General features: G+C 40.2%; 2 protein-coding genes across 2 annotated transcripts; one reads left to right on the top strand and one right to left on the bottom strand.

The window, feature by feature from the left end:
- The first annotated feature begins 7385 nt into the window (after positions 1 to 7385).
- LOC125885776 (sialidase-3-like) lies at positions 7386 to 8911 on the top strand. Its single transcript, XM_049571546.1, has 2 exons — positions 7386 to 7640; positions 7753 to 8911. The coding sequence occupies exons 1-2, from the start codon at positions 7416 to 7418 to the stop codon at positions 8710 to 8712; spliced, it is 1185 nt and encodes a 394-aa protein (XP_049427503.1). The 5' UTR covers positions 7386 to 7415; the 3' UTR covers positions 8713 to 8911.
- A 5433-nt stretch (positions 8912 to 14344) lies between these two features.
- On the bottom strand, positions 14345 to 15537 carry LOC125885742 (forkhead box protein D1-like). Its single transcript, XM_049571487.1, has one exon. The coding sequence runs from the start codon at positions 15449 to 15451 to the stop codon at positions 14534 to 14536; it is 918 nt and encodes a 305-aa protein (XP_049427444.1). The 5' UTR covers positions 15452 to 15537; the 3' UTR covers positions 14345 to 14533.
- Positions 15538 to 16259: the final 722 nt, after the last annotated feature.

A 16259-nucleotide genomic window follows, 5' to 3' on the forward strand; every position in this document is an offset into this window, starting at 1 on the left:
GGGAAAAAAAGACACCCTATCAACCAAACAGGGTGAACATGAACACAATGATTATCAGACGTTTGACCATATTTGCTACATGCAAGCTGTAATTTGCAACATGAGATCAGTTTCTCTCACTCATTTTTTACATGTTTCACTAATCAAAACAAACACCACAGTTAAGATGCATGCAGTAGCATGCTGGATCCATCTAGGACTCATGACAATGCCACAATGATCTGCATGTAAATAGCACAAGCAAATTACATTTGCCATGTCTAACACAAGTCTACTGTTCTCACTGCTTCCCACTCAAGAAAAAATATTACATGCCTGTGTGTAGTCTACCATCAACGTTCCCTCAAAAAATTTGAAGTCAGACATTTTATTTCTATGTAAATGCAGTTTCAGAGCAGCACTTGTAGTTTTATTATCTGTTTGCTTTGGCAGACAAATCAATATAAAATAGTAGACTCAAGTTCTGATTGAAACCATGATCATTTGACATTTTCCTTTCGTTCCACCTCGTGAATCATTACTGCGGCTAACATTAACAAACACTGAGATTTTCATTGAAGCATGCAGCCTGACAGACAGGATTTTTCCTCTTCTCTGAGCATCATATTCAAAGCATGTAGCTGTCACTGTGAATGGAGCTGTCTGTCAGCTTTCGCACACACACCAGCCGTCCATCACTAACAGTCTGAACTGAAACAGACTCACTCACATCGTTGTCCCCCTCCCATTTATCCTTCCTCACTCAGAAACCAGGAAAGCTTGTATTTGTATGATCGGAAATCTGCTACAAATCTGGAAACCATATGCTGGGACATATTCAGCTTTCATGTCCTTCAACTAGGTCATTTTTTTTTTTGCTTTATGAAAGAGTCTGCTTCTCTGCACATGTGCATCTCCCTTGTTTCATATTCTTATTGTTTTTGAAGTGAATCCTAGCATTGTGTGGTTGCAGACAGTGCTCCACTTAGCGAGACCTTCTGCTGTGTGAGTGAACGCTTTTGGGATTATGGTTCAAAGGGGGCTGTGCTGAGCTTGTACAGATGACTTATTTCTGGTACAGGTTGTCAATAACTGGGGAATGTATTGTAGATTGGTTCCATGTTGTTGTTCCCTTGTTCTGACATTAATGTTATGTTGACCTTCAGTCGGATCAACAATTTGCTTTGAAGAGCACAGAAAACAGATACAGCACAGCCAGTTTATGAGACGTGCAGTTAAGTGGAGATAAAGCGCAAATACGAGCACAGAGGTAATGTGAGCGACATTCACAGATGGTGGTGGGTAGGTGTGGGCGATTCACTATGGTGAAATACACATGTGAAATAATTAAAACTGTTCTATCTTTGCTCGAAAATAGTGTGTTTATGTGTGACCGCATTATTGATAGTAGGAAGCTCTCTGAGAAAATGTGTTTTCAGGGTCTTTAAGGTGATAGATACACTACTACCTAATCTTAGCCCTTCTCAAAGAGGAGCCATGAGTGCCATACTGACTAATGTTGCAAATCAGAGTGTTTATCTTGATATCATATTGAATTATTGAAACATGTTGGTTAGGTATTTAGTTAGCCATATTTCTCCCAAAATGGAATTCTTGCCTGGGTATTTTATCCTTTCACAAGTTATTTTATTTTATCTATTATTATTATATTATTCAGAAAAAATGCAGTCCCCTTCACTTTTTTTGTTATGTTGCAGCCTAAATTTGTTTAAATTATTATTTTCATCATTATTATTTGCGAATTATGTTTATCAATTGCCTCCTATTTCCTTTGATAATCTTTGAGATGCTTCTGCTCCTTGATTGGAGTCCACCTGTGGTAAATTCAATTGACTGGACATTATTTGGAAAGGTACACAAACACACACACGCCTGTCGATTTAAGGTCTCACAGCTGAGCTTTTCAGTGGCAAGGACTTGGGGAAATGCTCAGGGTTGAGGGAAAGCTCGACAGAGCAAATTACAGAGATACATCCTTCATGAAAACTTTGTCCAGAGACTATGGCCCGAAACACACAGCCAAGACAATGTGGGAGTAGCTTAGGGACAATGTGGATGTCCTCGAGTGGCCCAGTCTGAGCCTTGACTTTATCCACTGCAGGCCCTCTTCCAACCTGAAAGGACTGGAGAGGATCTGCAAGGAATGGCAGAAAATCCTTGAATCCAGTTGTACAAAGCTTGTCGCACCATATCCAAGAAGACTTGAAGTTGTATATGCTGCCAAAGGTGCTTCAACAAAATACTGCATTAAGGGTCTGAATACTTGAGTCAGTGTGATCTTTCAGTTTTTCTTTTAATAAATTTGCAAACATTTCTAAAATCCTGTTTTTGCTTTGTCATTATGGAGTATTTAGTACAGAAACAACATAATGAATGCACTGTACACATACAGTATACTGGTACATAATATCACCATTGCTGAATAAGATTTACATTCACCATGATAGAGGACTGTACATGTATTATCCACTCATACCGATGATGAGGGGTGAACTGATGTATTCAGGATTAAATGGAATGAGAAGAGATTTTATATGATGTGACAGAACATGACACACTGACACAACAAAATATGTGAAAAGCAAGGCAACAGCTCAGTCCCAATCCTCACACTCACAGGCTTTGGTGTGTGCTACCACAGAGTGCATGAGGGCTAAGGCCTGTCCCACAGTTAAACTGTCATGTGCATGAGGCTCCCTGCAGACATTTTGAGCCCTTTATGCAAACTTTCTACAAGTTTGCATTTCTGCAGACTTTGTCTGAGGGAATTACCCACAATTCATAGCATTGTGACGTTAAAACAAGATGGACTGGCGCACAGGTGTTCAGTCTGGCATATTAAATTTACACAGAAACACTATGATAACATTTAGAATTTAAGATGGTCCATTAAAAGCACATGAAATCAGACAAACACAAACATATATACAAGCTATATTACATAATGAGTTTATTCAACAAGCTTTTTATAAATGTTGCTCAATAGCACTGTTTTGACAAAAACAAGTAAACTGATTATTTGGCAATTAACTGTCATGCACTCTGTAAAGCAAGAGCCCAGAGGACGTTTGAATCAGGAAGTACCTCAGCTGTGAAGAAGGTAGAAATCCCAGATTGCACCTTGTGTAACATGTTTTGGTGTCATCGAGGAAATGTAATAGCCTGGAAATCCAGACCCAAATCTAGAATGATTTAGGGTCTGGCTATGAGTAATGCAAATGGCCCAACTCAAGGGGCGGCACCAAGTATGCATTTGTAAATATCACTGCACGCAATTGGATAACACTACGACCAATCAGAACAATACACGGGGTGACGTATACGCTTAGCTACCAGCGGAGCTAACTGGTATATTAGACTCTTGATGTATCCGGTTGGCAAAACAGCAAAAATGTCCTTCTTGCAAAGGAAAGACTCAAGTGCTGTCTTCTGTTCCTCTTTTAGAGAAAAAGCCAAGTCTAACTCGTTCATTGTAGCGGCCAGAGTCGTTTCAAACAACTGGTGTTCATCTGTAGCCATCTTGCAATGTTTACTGACTGATTCCGGACTTCGTTGTCGCAGTGCTGTCGTCATCTGTTTAGTTCGCCTCTGGCCCGCCTATATCAGATACACCGATGTGATTGGTGCAGCTCGGTTTCATGGGTATAGATAATGAGCATCATTACTGATTGCAAGAGTGACTCGCTGAGCAAATTCAAATTGTGCTCTCGTGAGAACTCTGGATTTCCAGGGTAGAAATGTAATATGTTATCATTTCATTTACCAGGTCAGTTCAGTCCCTGAGGGCTCAGGATTTAAGGCCTTAGCAGGGACACTGGGATTAGACCAACATGACAAATTACGTGAAGCCTGTAAGATAGTTCAGGCCATCATCTCAAGTCTGCCACTCCTCTCACTGGTACGTTGAATTTCCCTTCAGGGGGATTAATAAAAAAAAAAAAAAAAAAAAAAAAGTAAATAAACTTAAAATACATATATCCGATGCACTCTTTTAATCAATTCAATATATATGAATTGTCAGTGCTGTGACACTTTGTCTACATGAATGCTGCATGAAACCTGCCGTTACAGCCGATGCCACTGCTGCTGTTCACATGGCATTATAAACTCCACCCCCACCCTAGCATCCACCTGTAGTCCTCCCCCTCCCCTCCTGCTGTGTTGTGCTTGGCAGAGACTGGATGCAAAACACTGCACATATTCTACATTCACTAAATAACCCATTCCACATGAAGTGGCTGGCTGAACAACAGTGATGATGGCAATTGTTATTTTCATGGTGAGGTAATGAGGAGCCCTGGATTCATCATTAACAACTTGCAACACGTGCATGATGCACATGGACAAAATGAACAAAGAGAACAAGGCAGCCAACTAAAAAAACAGAAGTTCCCAAGCTCACATATGAGCAGAGGAAAGAGAGCGAGTGAGGGTGAAAGGGAATGAGCTTTTATGAGAGCTGAGAGTCAACCAGGGTGGTCCTTGGCTGCATGCTAAGATGGGAAGCTAGTCAACAGCAGAAAACCTCCGAGTTATCCCACTCTTTCTAACTTCTCCCAACTGCGGCAGTTACACCCAAAACGTGCCAACTCAGAGGAAGGCTAGAGGCAGGATGGGTGGAGGAGATGGAGGAAGAGGAAGGAGAAGTGAGTCTTCTACTAGAACAACAAACGCTGACCTTGCTGTTTTACTTCTCCCTCTTGCTACCCAGAAAACAAGTCAGTGTCTGACTCTGAGGACAGCAGCGTGGGATGCATTTGTTACAATCAAATTGAAAACACTTCACAGCTGTTTATTTTTGCTGATTCAGATCTCCCACTGTTGTTTGCTTAAAAACTAGTTCAAACCAGTCAGTTTGAATTTAATAACGGGGGTTGATGTGTATATATTTGGAAAGAATCTAAAGCACAGATTTGTTTGATCCAAAAATATTCAAGAGTTATCAAGCCAGAGCTCATTAATGATCCCTCCAACTCGTGTTCTCCTGGCTTGGGTCTCCAGCACCTGTCAGCTCCATTTCTTTATGAGCTCTGGAGGCAGGAATGGATACAGAGCAGCAGGGTAGAGTGGTTTGTAGGGAGGAGAAGCAGGGAAGTGGGAGGAGGAGAGGAAAGGGGGATATTTGTGATATTTATGGGCTGCAGGGTGGCACACGGTGCAGCATACAGCACAGCGTTGTATGGCACTGCTGAAGCATTCATGGAGCAATTCAACCAACAGATCTCACTTTCTCCTTCACCCAATATGGGGCTGCCACAACTGCCTTCAGGGCCGCTTTGCCCAAGTTATCATCCATCTAGGATGATAGCAGTTATTATTCATTAAGACTTCAGCACAGCCAGGACTGACTCCATTCAACCAGGCAGCAACCTACGGGGCTGAAAAATTAAGCCAACACAGAAGTGCGAAAAACTAAACTAAATAAATAAATTCTAATAATCCAAAATAAATGAATCACAACAAGATGATTTAGAAGGGGGACCTTTTTTTTCTCTCAAATACCTGCATTTTATGCACCGATACAGCACTCCCCCTTATTGGTCTGGCACATAGTCCTGTTTAAGAACTAATCTGACTGGTTGAATGTCAGCTTAACCGACCAATAGTGAATATAATTTTACACAAATTTGCAAATTAAAGATGTGTCTGCTATTCTTAAATGCACAGAGATGAGCTATCGCATCCAATACAAACTGTAACGTCTCAAGGTAAATCACTCAAGCTATCAGTGTCTAGTGTAGCATGTGCTGCTGGGAATTGGTCTTAGTGAAATGCTGACTGACAAAGCTGAATAAAAATGTGTGCTTGCAATGGTAGCTCCCTCCTGTTGTGACACATGTAGTGAGTACCAAATTTTGACCTTCATGTTATGCAGATGATGCCATCATGTATTGTTGAGGCCCTGAATGAAAGCGGCACATACTCAGCTGCAGGTGGCATTTGAAAAGCTTCAGCGTCAGCAGTGTGAACTGAGCAGTACTTAATGTTGACGATACAAAGTTGAATTTGTTCTAATGAAACTGGAACAAGTTCTTGAATAACAGGCACATTGCAACATTTCAAGGAAAATCAATGATACTGATGTTTTGTTTTTTTTTAAAATAGATGTTGAAAATCTATGATTTGGAATCTCTTGGTAGATTTTTACCTGATAAAATAAAGGTTATGATAAGTGTAATATAATTTATAGTTGGAATATATTGAGCATAGCATTAGCTCAAACAGGACACAATGTCAAGCTCAACTCACATCCCAGTTACATCAGTTGATCTCAAACAGCCCAATCAGCTGATAAAGTTCATGATTCCTTTCTATGTAACCAATTGACAAATCTCATTCCGGGTGCCCTATTTAAAACTGCTCTGGCGCATGGAAGGGCAGGAAGGTTTGCTCCCTCTGCCTCAGACTTTCCTCATTTTTGCATGTGGAGGGCAGAGAGGTGTGCTTTCTCCACCTTAGGCTTTCCACGTAGGCACACAGATGGGCAAAGAGGTGTGCTCTCTCCGCTTTGTGCTTTCCACGTAGGCACATGGAGGAGGCTTTCTGGGTAGGCCTGAGGAAAGGCAGAGGGGCCCCAGAACAGAGCCATACCGCCAAATATAATACTGCAAATGGAAATAAAGTTTTCTTTGACTAAAGTGTTCCTGACTGAAATGTAGTAAGTGGAATATCTGTTATGATCCATTCCTTGGTGATGTTAACAAGGCCTAGACCCAGTTTACTGTGAAGCCAGATTAAAACTCGAGTGGTATACAGGTGGATTGTTCAAACTTTTGCTGATTGTAATATCCAACTCACTCACCAGAAAGAGCACTAATACTGGACAATTCTATAACACCCTGCATACAGTATGTGAAATAGCAGTGTAGCATTAAGTATTGAAGTCACTCTTGTATTGGTTGTTTTACATGTTTTTGCTCTGTTGTAGGATTGTGACCTTCCTCAAGAATGCAGCTCACATTGGTCATTTGTCAAAGCAGAGTTTATGTTTTTGATATGGTTCATGGGTTCAAACCCTGTTAATATTTGGCTGTACTTTCCAATTTACTGATGCATGAGATGACAGTTTGTTCCTCAAATATAGAAGATAATGAAATGCAGTTAAATAGTAATCCAACTTCTGTTAAACATAACTATAATTTTAGCCATGAAACTGATATTGGTTTTTTAATTCCTTTGCCTTTATTTTATCACTGAGAAAAGGAGAGGGAAGAAGGAAATTAACTCTAGAGTATTACCTTTCAAATCAAAGTCCTTGTCCTGTTTGGCTAGTTTCAGAATGTACAATAAAGACTCCTCCCTCACTCACAGACTGCACCACTCAGCCTGATAAAAACCAACCAGTGGGCATTTTTTGATGAGCCTCGAGGAGAAAGTTGCAGTTCTTTCTTTCTTATATATCGTCTGATTTAACCATGGGCAAACAACACTCACGCATGAGACCAAAGATAGACAGGAAAACTGTTTTTGGATTTCGTGAGCAAGAAGTGTACAGGATTCCTGCTCTTTTCTACGACAGAGATGGTCAAACCCTCATGGCCTTTGCAGAGAAGCGGAGGACTTCAAATGATAACAGCTCAGTGGCGTTGGTCATGGCAACAGGAAAGCTGGAAAAGGATGAAACCACTTTAGAAGTGAAGGTAATCATTTCAAGCGGCTATTTTATTTTATTATTACTTCTGATGACCTTTTTTTCAGTCTCATCCATGCTATATTAATTATTTTTCACCTTTTGTATAATATCTTTTTTAGTGGTCCGAGATGAAACCGGTGGTGAGCGAGGCTCACCCTGATGGATACCGTCCTATGAATCCCTGCCCGGTTTATGAGAAGACCAGCAAAACACTCTTTCTGTTTTTCATCCGTGTTGAGGGCACTGTCTCAGAGCAGTGGCAGAGATGGTGGGGCAGCAACAAGGCTCGTCTCTGCTACGTTACAACCAAAGATGCCGGCCGAAGTTGGAGTGATGAGACTGATTTGACTGACCGACTGCCTGAAATCAAGCAATGGGCCACATTTGCTGTTGGCCCGGGTCATGGTCTTCAAACAAAGACCAATAGGATGATTGTCCCAGTTTATGCTTATGCGTCTTGCTCCCACTCATGTTGTTGTATAGGATGTTGTTGCTCCAAGCCATATGCACTCGCCCTGTACAGTGACGATAAGGGCGAAACATGGCACTTTGGCAACATGCTTAAAAATGTGTCACTTGAATGTGAAATGGCAGAGTTTATTGATGATAAAAACCAAAGCATTATCTACTGCAATGCCCGTACTGAGGGAGGCTATCGAGAGGAAGCTGTGAGTAAAAATAATGGAGGGCATTTTTCCGAGCTGAGTGGTGAACTTGTGGAAACAGGTAAAGGCTGTCAGGGAAGTATAGTCTCCTTTCCAGCTCAAAGTGAAGCTGGGGATACAGAGGGAAACCAAAACCAGAGCCCAAACAAGTGGTTGCTCTTCACTCACCCAACCAATAAGTCCAAAAGGATTGATTTAGGAGTGTATCTGAATAGATCTCCTGGCAAACAAAATGTAAATGCATGGAGCAAACCCTGGGTCATTAACCCTGGACCCAGTGGCTACTCAGACGTGGCCTACATTGATAACGGTTGCTTTGCATGTCTTATGGAGTGTGGGAAGAAAAGTGAAATTGAACAGATAGCCTGTAGGTTGTTCAGCTACGATGATGTCAAGCAGGGCATTGAAAAGTAAAAATCCATTGTTTTTACTTGACACGACACCTTTCAATGTGGCTGTACAAGAAATTATGTAACCTGATGTGTAAAATATATACATTTCTATATATGAATGCAATATACTTACAGTACATATATTAAATGTGTTGGATAATTGGTGCAATCAATGCTATGATCACTTACACCATCCATTCAAATGCTTAATTCTGGTTGATGACATGACACTGTACTAACATTTTATGGAGTTTGTGTTGTTTATTACATGTAAAGAATAAACAAGACTTTAAAAAAATGAGGTGTAAGATTTCTTTATTGGTTTTCTGAATTATAAGGTCAGGGAAATTTCTGTTTCTTCAGAAAACTACCCCCTGTTTTCAATGGAAATACAAAAGTGACTCGTATTATAATACTACCTAACTCACTTGTGAAAAACAAACTAGTTGTGCTTTTTCTGAAAGCCAAACCGTAACTCTAGAAAATGGTTGTAATGACCTGAAATGACACAGAGACATTCAGTCAACATGTACTGATGTGTACAAAAATGCAGGTTCAGCTGGCAGGATTTTTCCACCAGGCTGATGTGATCAAAGTTTGACCCAAATCAAATTTTCTGACATTTCCCAGGAAATAAATAACCAAACTTCTTTTAGGTCTGCTCCAACCAGGAACTGGATCTTTTAATGAGTCATTTCTTATAGTATGGCATTAACACATTAACACATTACTCACAACATAAACTAGTTAAATAAAGTTTCCTTTAGGAATAATCCTAATTGTAGAAAATAGCTGCAATGACCTAAAATCCTGGGTATCAGGTTTCTTAATTTTTTTTTTTATCTGAGCTACACTTTGAAAACTTGTCTCTCATAATAAACTAAAAAAGGCTCAATTCTGTGTTGCAAATATTAATAAGATCATTAATAAAGGGTCACAAGTGCCTCATGTAGTGAACCAACAACATTAAGACAGTCAAGTCATTAATTAAATGTTTTTTTACATGTCTGCATCGTTATTATTAATATATTGAGTCTGGTTGTAGATGCTTCTCAGCAGTAACTGGTTAAACAATCCAGGGCAGCCTCTACTGGTTGCCTTGCAACCCTATGGTGACAACAAGACTCCAGAAAGTCCCTGTGCCTGGTCACCATTTATCAAGAAGTAGTCACAGCATGTAACTTGATATATCTGTGTGTATACAGTTCAATCAACCAGATAAGAAAGTGTTGTTTTGTGGCCTTTATCTGTGTCAGTGTGCAGGTCTTGGAAATCTCTTTGTTTGTAGTCTCTAAGATAAGCTAACAGTCTCCTGGCTCTAACTCCACACTTCATGAGACATGAGAGTGGTATTAATCTTCTTATCTAATTCGAACACAAATCCATGGGATTTCCCAGTACTGATGATGTTTAAAAAGAAAGTGTTGTTTTTCTGATTAAAAGAGAAGTGGGAAAAGTGTGTTTCCCATTTCCAGTAGACAAACAGGTTGGGATGAAAAACAACTTTGACTCTTACCAAACTGGCATGTTTTTACAGGCAAACTGTCTCTTCTTAATGCAACCTAATATATTCAATGTGTGTCGATGGGTTTATGGTCATTTGAATATCTGTAACTCTGTTTGAGAATATGGCAATATGCACAAAAGTACAATATTAGATGAAGGCCTTAAAGGTCCAGTATGTAGGATTTAGTGATATCTAGCAGTGAGGCTGCAGAGCTGAAACTTCTTCTGTGTACCAAGCATGTAGGTAAACTACAGTGGCCAACATCATGAAAGACTTAAATATGAACAGGTGTTTGTATATGTGCAAATATCACAACACCGACCAGAAGGTGGTCGAAGGAATGAAAGAGGGAGGATGTGTTCACATGATCTCACAAGTCTGCCACCTGTAGGAAATTTTGAAAAATTACTTTGTTGACTCAGAGCAAAATAATAAGCAGCTTCAGCCAATCCACAGTTCTATATTTTGGCACAATAAACAAAATGTAAAGACATGTATGCACAGCTGCATATAAACGGGAATATTATTGGAATATTCATTTTCATTAGACTTGTAAACAGCTTTGTAGGATTATTATTATTATTTTTTTTTATTATTGTCTCTTTAAGAATAAGGGCTAAAATCTGAATATTTTGTGCATGTAAATGTAGTGACTGATTCAAGCTGGCTAATATCATGCTAAGTAGATGCTAACAAACGTTGGTGGATCATGCGTAATAATCTACCGATATCCAGCAAAATAAAATATATAACAATGGCCTACCTTTACGCCTAGCTGCATCATTTATATACTAGCCTACATGTGGTGTTTTACATTGTATTCACTGAGTTGTGTTATCTGTTAGTTCAGCAGTTCCATTTGAAACTAATGGTAAACAGCCAGCGGATGGCACTCTTTCCTTTATTCTTCCAAAATGGCTGACTCGCTGTTGATGATGACACATTCCAATTCCCCTTAACATTTGGTTCAAAACACCACTATCTCTAACTGCAGCCTCACAGGGCAGCAAGCAGCATAACTGTAAAAATGGGGAGTGGATTATCCAGGAAATTAACTGAATTGAAATTAAAAATATTGTTATGCCTAGACACCATAGGCTGAGTGATAAAATATGTATTTTGTAGTATGGGTGAAATTACCCTTTAGGTCATGTTAAGAGTTCAGGTGGTAGGCCACAGGGTGGGAAAGATCCCAACAAAGAAAACAGCATAAGTGCCAGGAGGAAGTCATAGGAGAATTAAAAGAGGATTAACTGAATCCAAATGTCCATTCATCAAAGAATGTCACTGAGCCCAGCAGTCCTGGTTTTTGCTCTTGGTCCACCTCACATGCGTCATTTGTCGACCAAGAAATTGCAGTCTGAACCATACAGTCTATGGTCTGAACACACACACATACTCACAAAGAAAAAATCTCAAATGTGTTGGATGAGATAATGGGGGACTGAGGGTGAGCTGATTACGTCATGTCTCTGGCTCTGTGCGTTGGCCGCTGTCAGTGTCTGCTTGTTTGGGGGCTAAAAACAGCCGGAGAAAGTTTGACTATCTCTGCAATTGTCTCATTTCATTCTTCTGTTGTGGTCCTATTTCAAAGCCCTGATATCCACACCTCTGAGAGAGAGATGATGATCTATCAAGCTATTCTGAGCGTGGCTGTTTGGATGAAAAGTTAGCAGAAGAAATAAACTGGACTGTTACCTTGACCTATTTGTCATTCCCTCTCTGCCTTCAAAATGTCACACTCACGTTTGTACTTGCACTTTTGTATTAGGCCTATATATCCATTGTCACCAGGAAAATGGAGAGAAATAGATGAAAGGTTAGTTATGATTTAAATAAATGTATGAGTAAAAGTGTTGGTGTATTAAATTGAAATATGAGACATGGGAATATTTTGACTTTTTAACTTGTAATTTTGACTTACAATGAGCAGGTTTTTATAATGACTACTTTTTTTCCCTTCATGGTGGACAAAGACTGTCACTTAAACAAAGCCTTTCTCTTTCTTTACAGACATGTGGGTAGATTATGAGCTCTTGGGTGGCTCTGCTGTTATACGTCTCTGTCATCTGTCCAGTCCAGGTTTTATGGATCAGAGAGGGGTCCCCCCTTTCTTCAAATATACACACTCCATCATACTTCCTGTCACAGGGCTCATGCTGCAGTTTGACTCACACTTCACTGACTGGCTTTAATGGGCCACACTCCATAGAGATATTAGAGATTTTTTTTCAAAGAGGGGAACAGGACTGAGCGTGGAGTGTGCATGTGGGCTGTAATTGAATAAAACCCAAATATGGCTGAGAGTGCCAGGAAAAGCAAACTGCTCCCTGAGGGGTTACTGGATGGTTGTTTAGGTGGCGAGCAGCTGTTTACAGATGAGCCACATCACCCTTACACCAGCGGCTACATCCGGAGAGAGATTTCCTCTACATGTTCCTCTAGAGTGGATAGATGTAACTACAGTACAAAAAAACAAAGACTGTAAAAACTTGTTGATGAGCTGAAATAAATGCCTGTACACCTTTTGCATGGTTATTGTATTAGATATTCCAATATAAAGTTTGGGTTTCTTCTTGTGAGGAGTGTTATTTTGCATTAATGGCAGGAGGACACTGCAGGAAAGGAGATGAAGAATAATCACTCAGCAAATTTGTTCTCATCTCTCATTTAACTACAATACTGCTTCTACATACTGATGTCGAGGTATTTTTACTGTTTGAATTAGACCTATACACATTCACCCTGTTTCACACTGACTAATCTCTTACAAACACGCAGATACAAACTTTTTATAAATGTGTAAATGTACTTCAATCAATTTGGGTTTGCTGGTGATAAAATGTTATTAATGGCGTTGGGTTTGCTGACTGTGTATGCCTTGTTCGTCTGATGATTCCAGGATGATTGTAATTTCTTTCTTCTTTTCATTTTTAATTTCTGCACACTGCACATCACAAGTGGCCTTTGCCCAGGAAATACTGATTTTAAAAAGGTGCTTTTCAGCTTTATCTGGTATAGCACATGTATTGTGCATTGCCTCTGCTAAATAAATAATAAAAAATAAATAAGTTATAACCATCAGATGGAGTCCATCATTCATTTACAAAAACCATTTTGCTCATGCACACTATACGAAGAGCTGTATGCATTTATACAGAATGAGCTAACAATTAGACTCCACTTTAAGCTACAGCATTATAATAGTGATAATACGCATAAATGCCTCTCTTAAAATTGACATTCTGCATAATGACTTTACCTTTTATGTTTCTGTATATTTCCCTGCTCATACATTTACATTACCTAAATAAAAACATGATTAGGCTAAGTGTTTTTTTTTAAGTTATCAACGACCAGAATCCTTCCTCCCTAAAAGCAGGCGCACGTCTGCCGCTCACATTTCAACATAACACAACAAACACCACCAAGCACGTCCGATTAAAGCCAGCGGTGCAGTTTCAATAATACCTGACGGCCAGCCGACCACATGTATTTGATAGTCATACTGAACACTGCTGCGGTCATGTGCTGCTCATTTAGGCTGCAGAGGCTGACAGGACCAGCGCGTGCTGTGGCACGGAGGCCTGTTTTTAAAGCAGGACCTCTTTCAAACATACTGTGGAGGAAGTCACACTCATGTGTTGTGATCTCGTGTTTACATCTTACTAATCATCCACAGCAGAATAAACGCAGTGATGTCGTTACATCTGAACAATTTGTTTAAATTCGTAGGCCTTGAACATTTACCTAAAAGCTGCACATTGGATTGTTGCTTCAAATAATTGTTGTTCAATTATCTTATTTTTAGGCTTATTTTTTTCCTCATTCTAATCTCTAAAAACAGAGACACAATTGCCCCAAAATAATCTGATATTATTATTGATGTTGTTGTAATATTATCAGTTGTGTGGAACTATTTCAGGAATATGACATTAATACATTGTTTATTTTTATCTATTTATTATTATTAAGAAAAAACCTTGAGCTCTTTATTTTGCACAGATGTGTCTGAAGTCTGGTCTCCTCACAAACTAAAAATATGTAAAAAAAAAAAAAAAAAAAAAAAAAAAAAGATAAAAGAAAAATCCTGTTAGATAGTACATTATGATGATGATGATAAACCCTGTTAATTCAAATTGCAGACTGTAAATTCAATCACGTTTTATTCCAAACATATTAAAGAACTGTACAAAAGCAGTTTTCAAAAACAAATAGCTGAATATGGAGGCCTGTTTGCCATCATTAAAAACTGTATTTTACACAATGTACTATGAGGTTTGTTCTCAGGCTGAGAGGAAGAAGATTCCGTTCAAGACAGGCGGGGGTCACTACATCAAATTAAATTAGACGGAACTTTTATGATCCCAGTGGGAAAATTGGAGAGCTGAGAAACAGGGTAGCTGGGTATCACTCCATGCAGCGAGACAGGAGGTATGAAGGAGCAGTTTGGAGCCAGAGATGGGACCGCGGCGCAGCGTCCATGGTCGAAATGTTCAAAGGTTAGACATGAGGGGAAATTCTTGGAGAGGAGCGAGGAGAGTGCAGGTATGATGCTGCTTACAGGTGGGATGCTGGGACTTGTGTGTGAGCTCAAACGACTCCTTAAACCCAGGTCTTGGTACAAATCAGGACCCTGGAGACAAGAAGTCATCCCGTGCGCTCCGAGGAGAGGAAAAACTGGCATCAGGCTGCGCTCCTTCGCTCCAGAGTCCTTCAGCGCTCCCAGATAGAAATGTTGCCTTTTGAAGCGTTTCCTCCGCCGGAGAAAACTCCCGTTTTCAAACATATCAGCCGACATGGGATCCAGGGTCCAATAATTTCCCTTCCCAGGATTCCCAGGCTCCCGGGGCATTTTGACAAAGCAGTCATTCAGAGACAGGTTGTGACGGATTGAGTTTTGCCACGCAGGGAACTTCTCACGATAATACACAAAGCGCTGGCTGATAAAATCACAGATCTCACTGAGGGTGAGTCGCTTTTTCGGGCTCTGGAGGATGGCCATGGTGATGAGAGCGATGTAAGAGTACGGGGGCTTCACCGAGGCGGTTCTCCTGCCTGGACCAGCCTGTAACCGGGCTGCAAAATCTCCCTCCTCCCGCACCTCAGGAGTGAAGGGTGCAGCGCTCTGCTCAAAGCCTGAACTACCCGCATTTATCACTGAAAAACCTGTGTTCTTCACATCTTCATCCCTGTCCGTCTGCCCCTCCACGTCAATGTCCGTCTCCTCCATGAGTTTGCTGTCCAAAGTCATGGTCCGGAGTGTCCGGTGGCACGGCGGCCCCAAAAGGCGTGAATCTCGCCTGTCTGGGGCAGGACAGGCGCAGACCCCCTTCTCCCCTTTCATTCACAAAAAAAGTTGCGCATCTGACTACATCTGAGACTTTTTAGCCTCCCATTCTAAACTTTCTCCTCCTCCTCATCATCATCATCCAAGCAGCCTGTCTTCATCTAAACAACAACTAAATATCATTGTATGATACTTAGGTAAAATATCAATGTTATCCACTGATCTCAAACGTCTTAAAGTCATTTTATACCACTTGTTTGTATTTCCCTCTATGGTAAACACGATTAACTCTCTTCTTGCTTTATTCTGGCTCAGTTTCATGGAACACACACAGACATGCACACAAGATCCACAGACATATAAAATATATTTAAAGTCTGTAAAACAAACAATCAAACAGACCATGCAAGCTTCCCTAACACAGTGCACATCAGGTGACATAAGTCCTGGAGCACGTCCAGCCATCATCACCAAATCATCAGAGATTAAAGTCCCCATCATCAGTCTCCAATGCTGAGTCATCCTGAACATTTAAATGGCATTCAGGATAAAATAATTTCTCAGTCTGTTTGCTGCAGCCTTTATTCCTCTCAATCTCTGATTTTTTTTTTATAACAAGGACTGAAAACAGACCAAATCCAGCTGCATAATGCTTCACTTTACTGGATGCTTTTCAAATATGCAGGTCTAGATCTGATTTTTACATCTATATATTTTATTGTACTGTAGTTTACTGGCTCAATCCAACGGTATTCATTAAGGCTCAGTGTTT

Source organism: Epinephelus fuscoguttatus, linkage group LG3 (genome assembly GCF_011397635.1).
Source record: "Epinephelus fuscoguttatus linkage group LG3, E.fuscoguttatus.final_Chr_v1".
NCBI lineage: Eukaryota > Metazoa > Chordata > Actinopteri > Perciformes > Serranidae > Epinephelus > Epinephelus fuscoguttatus.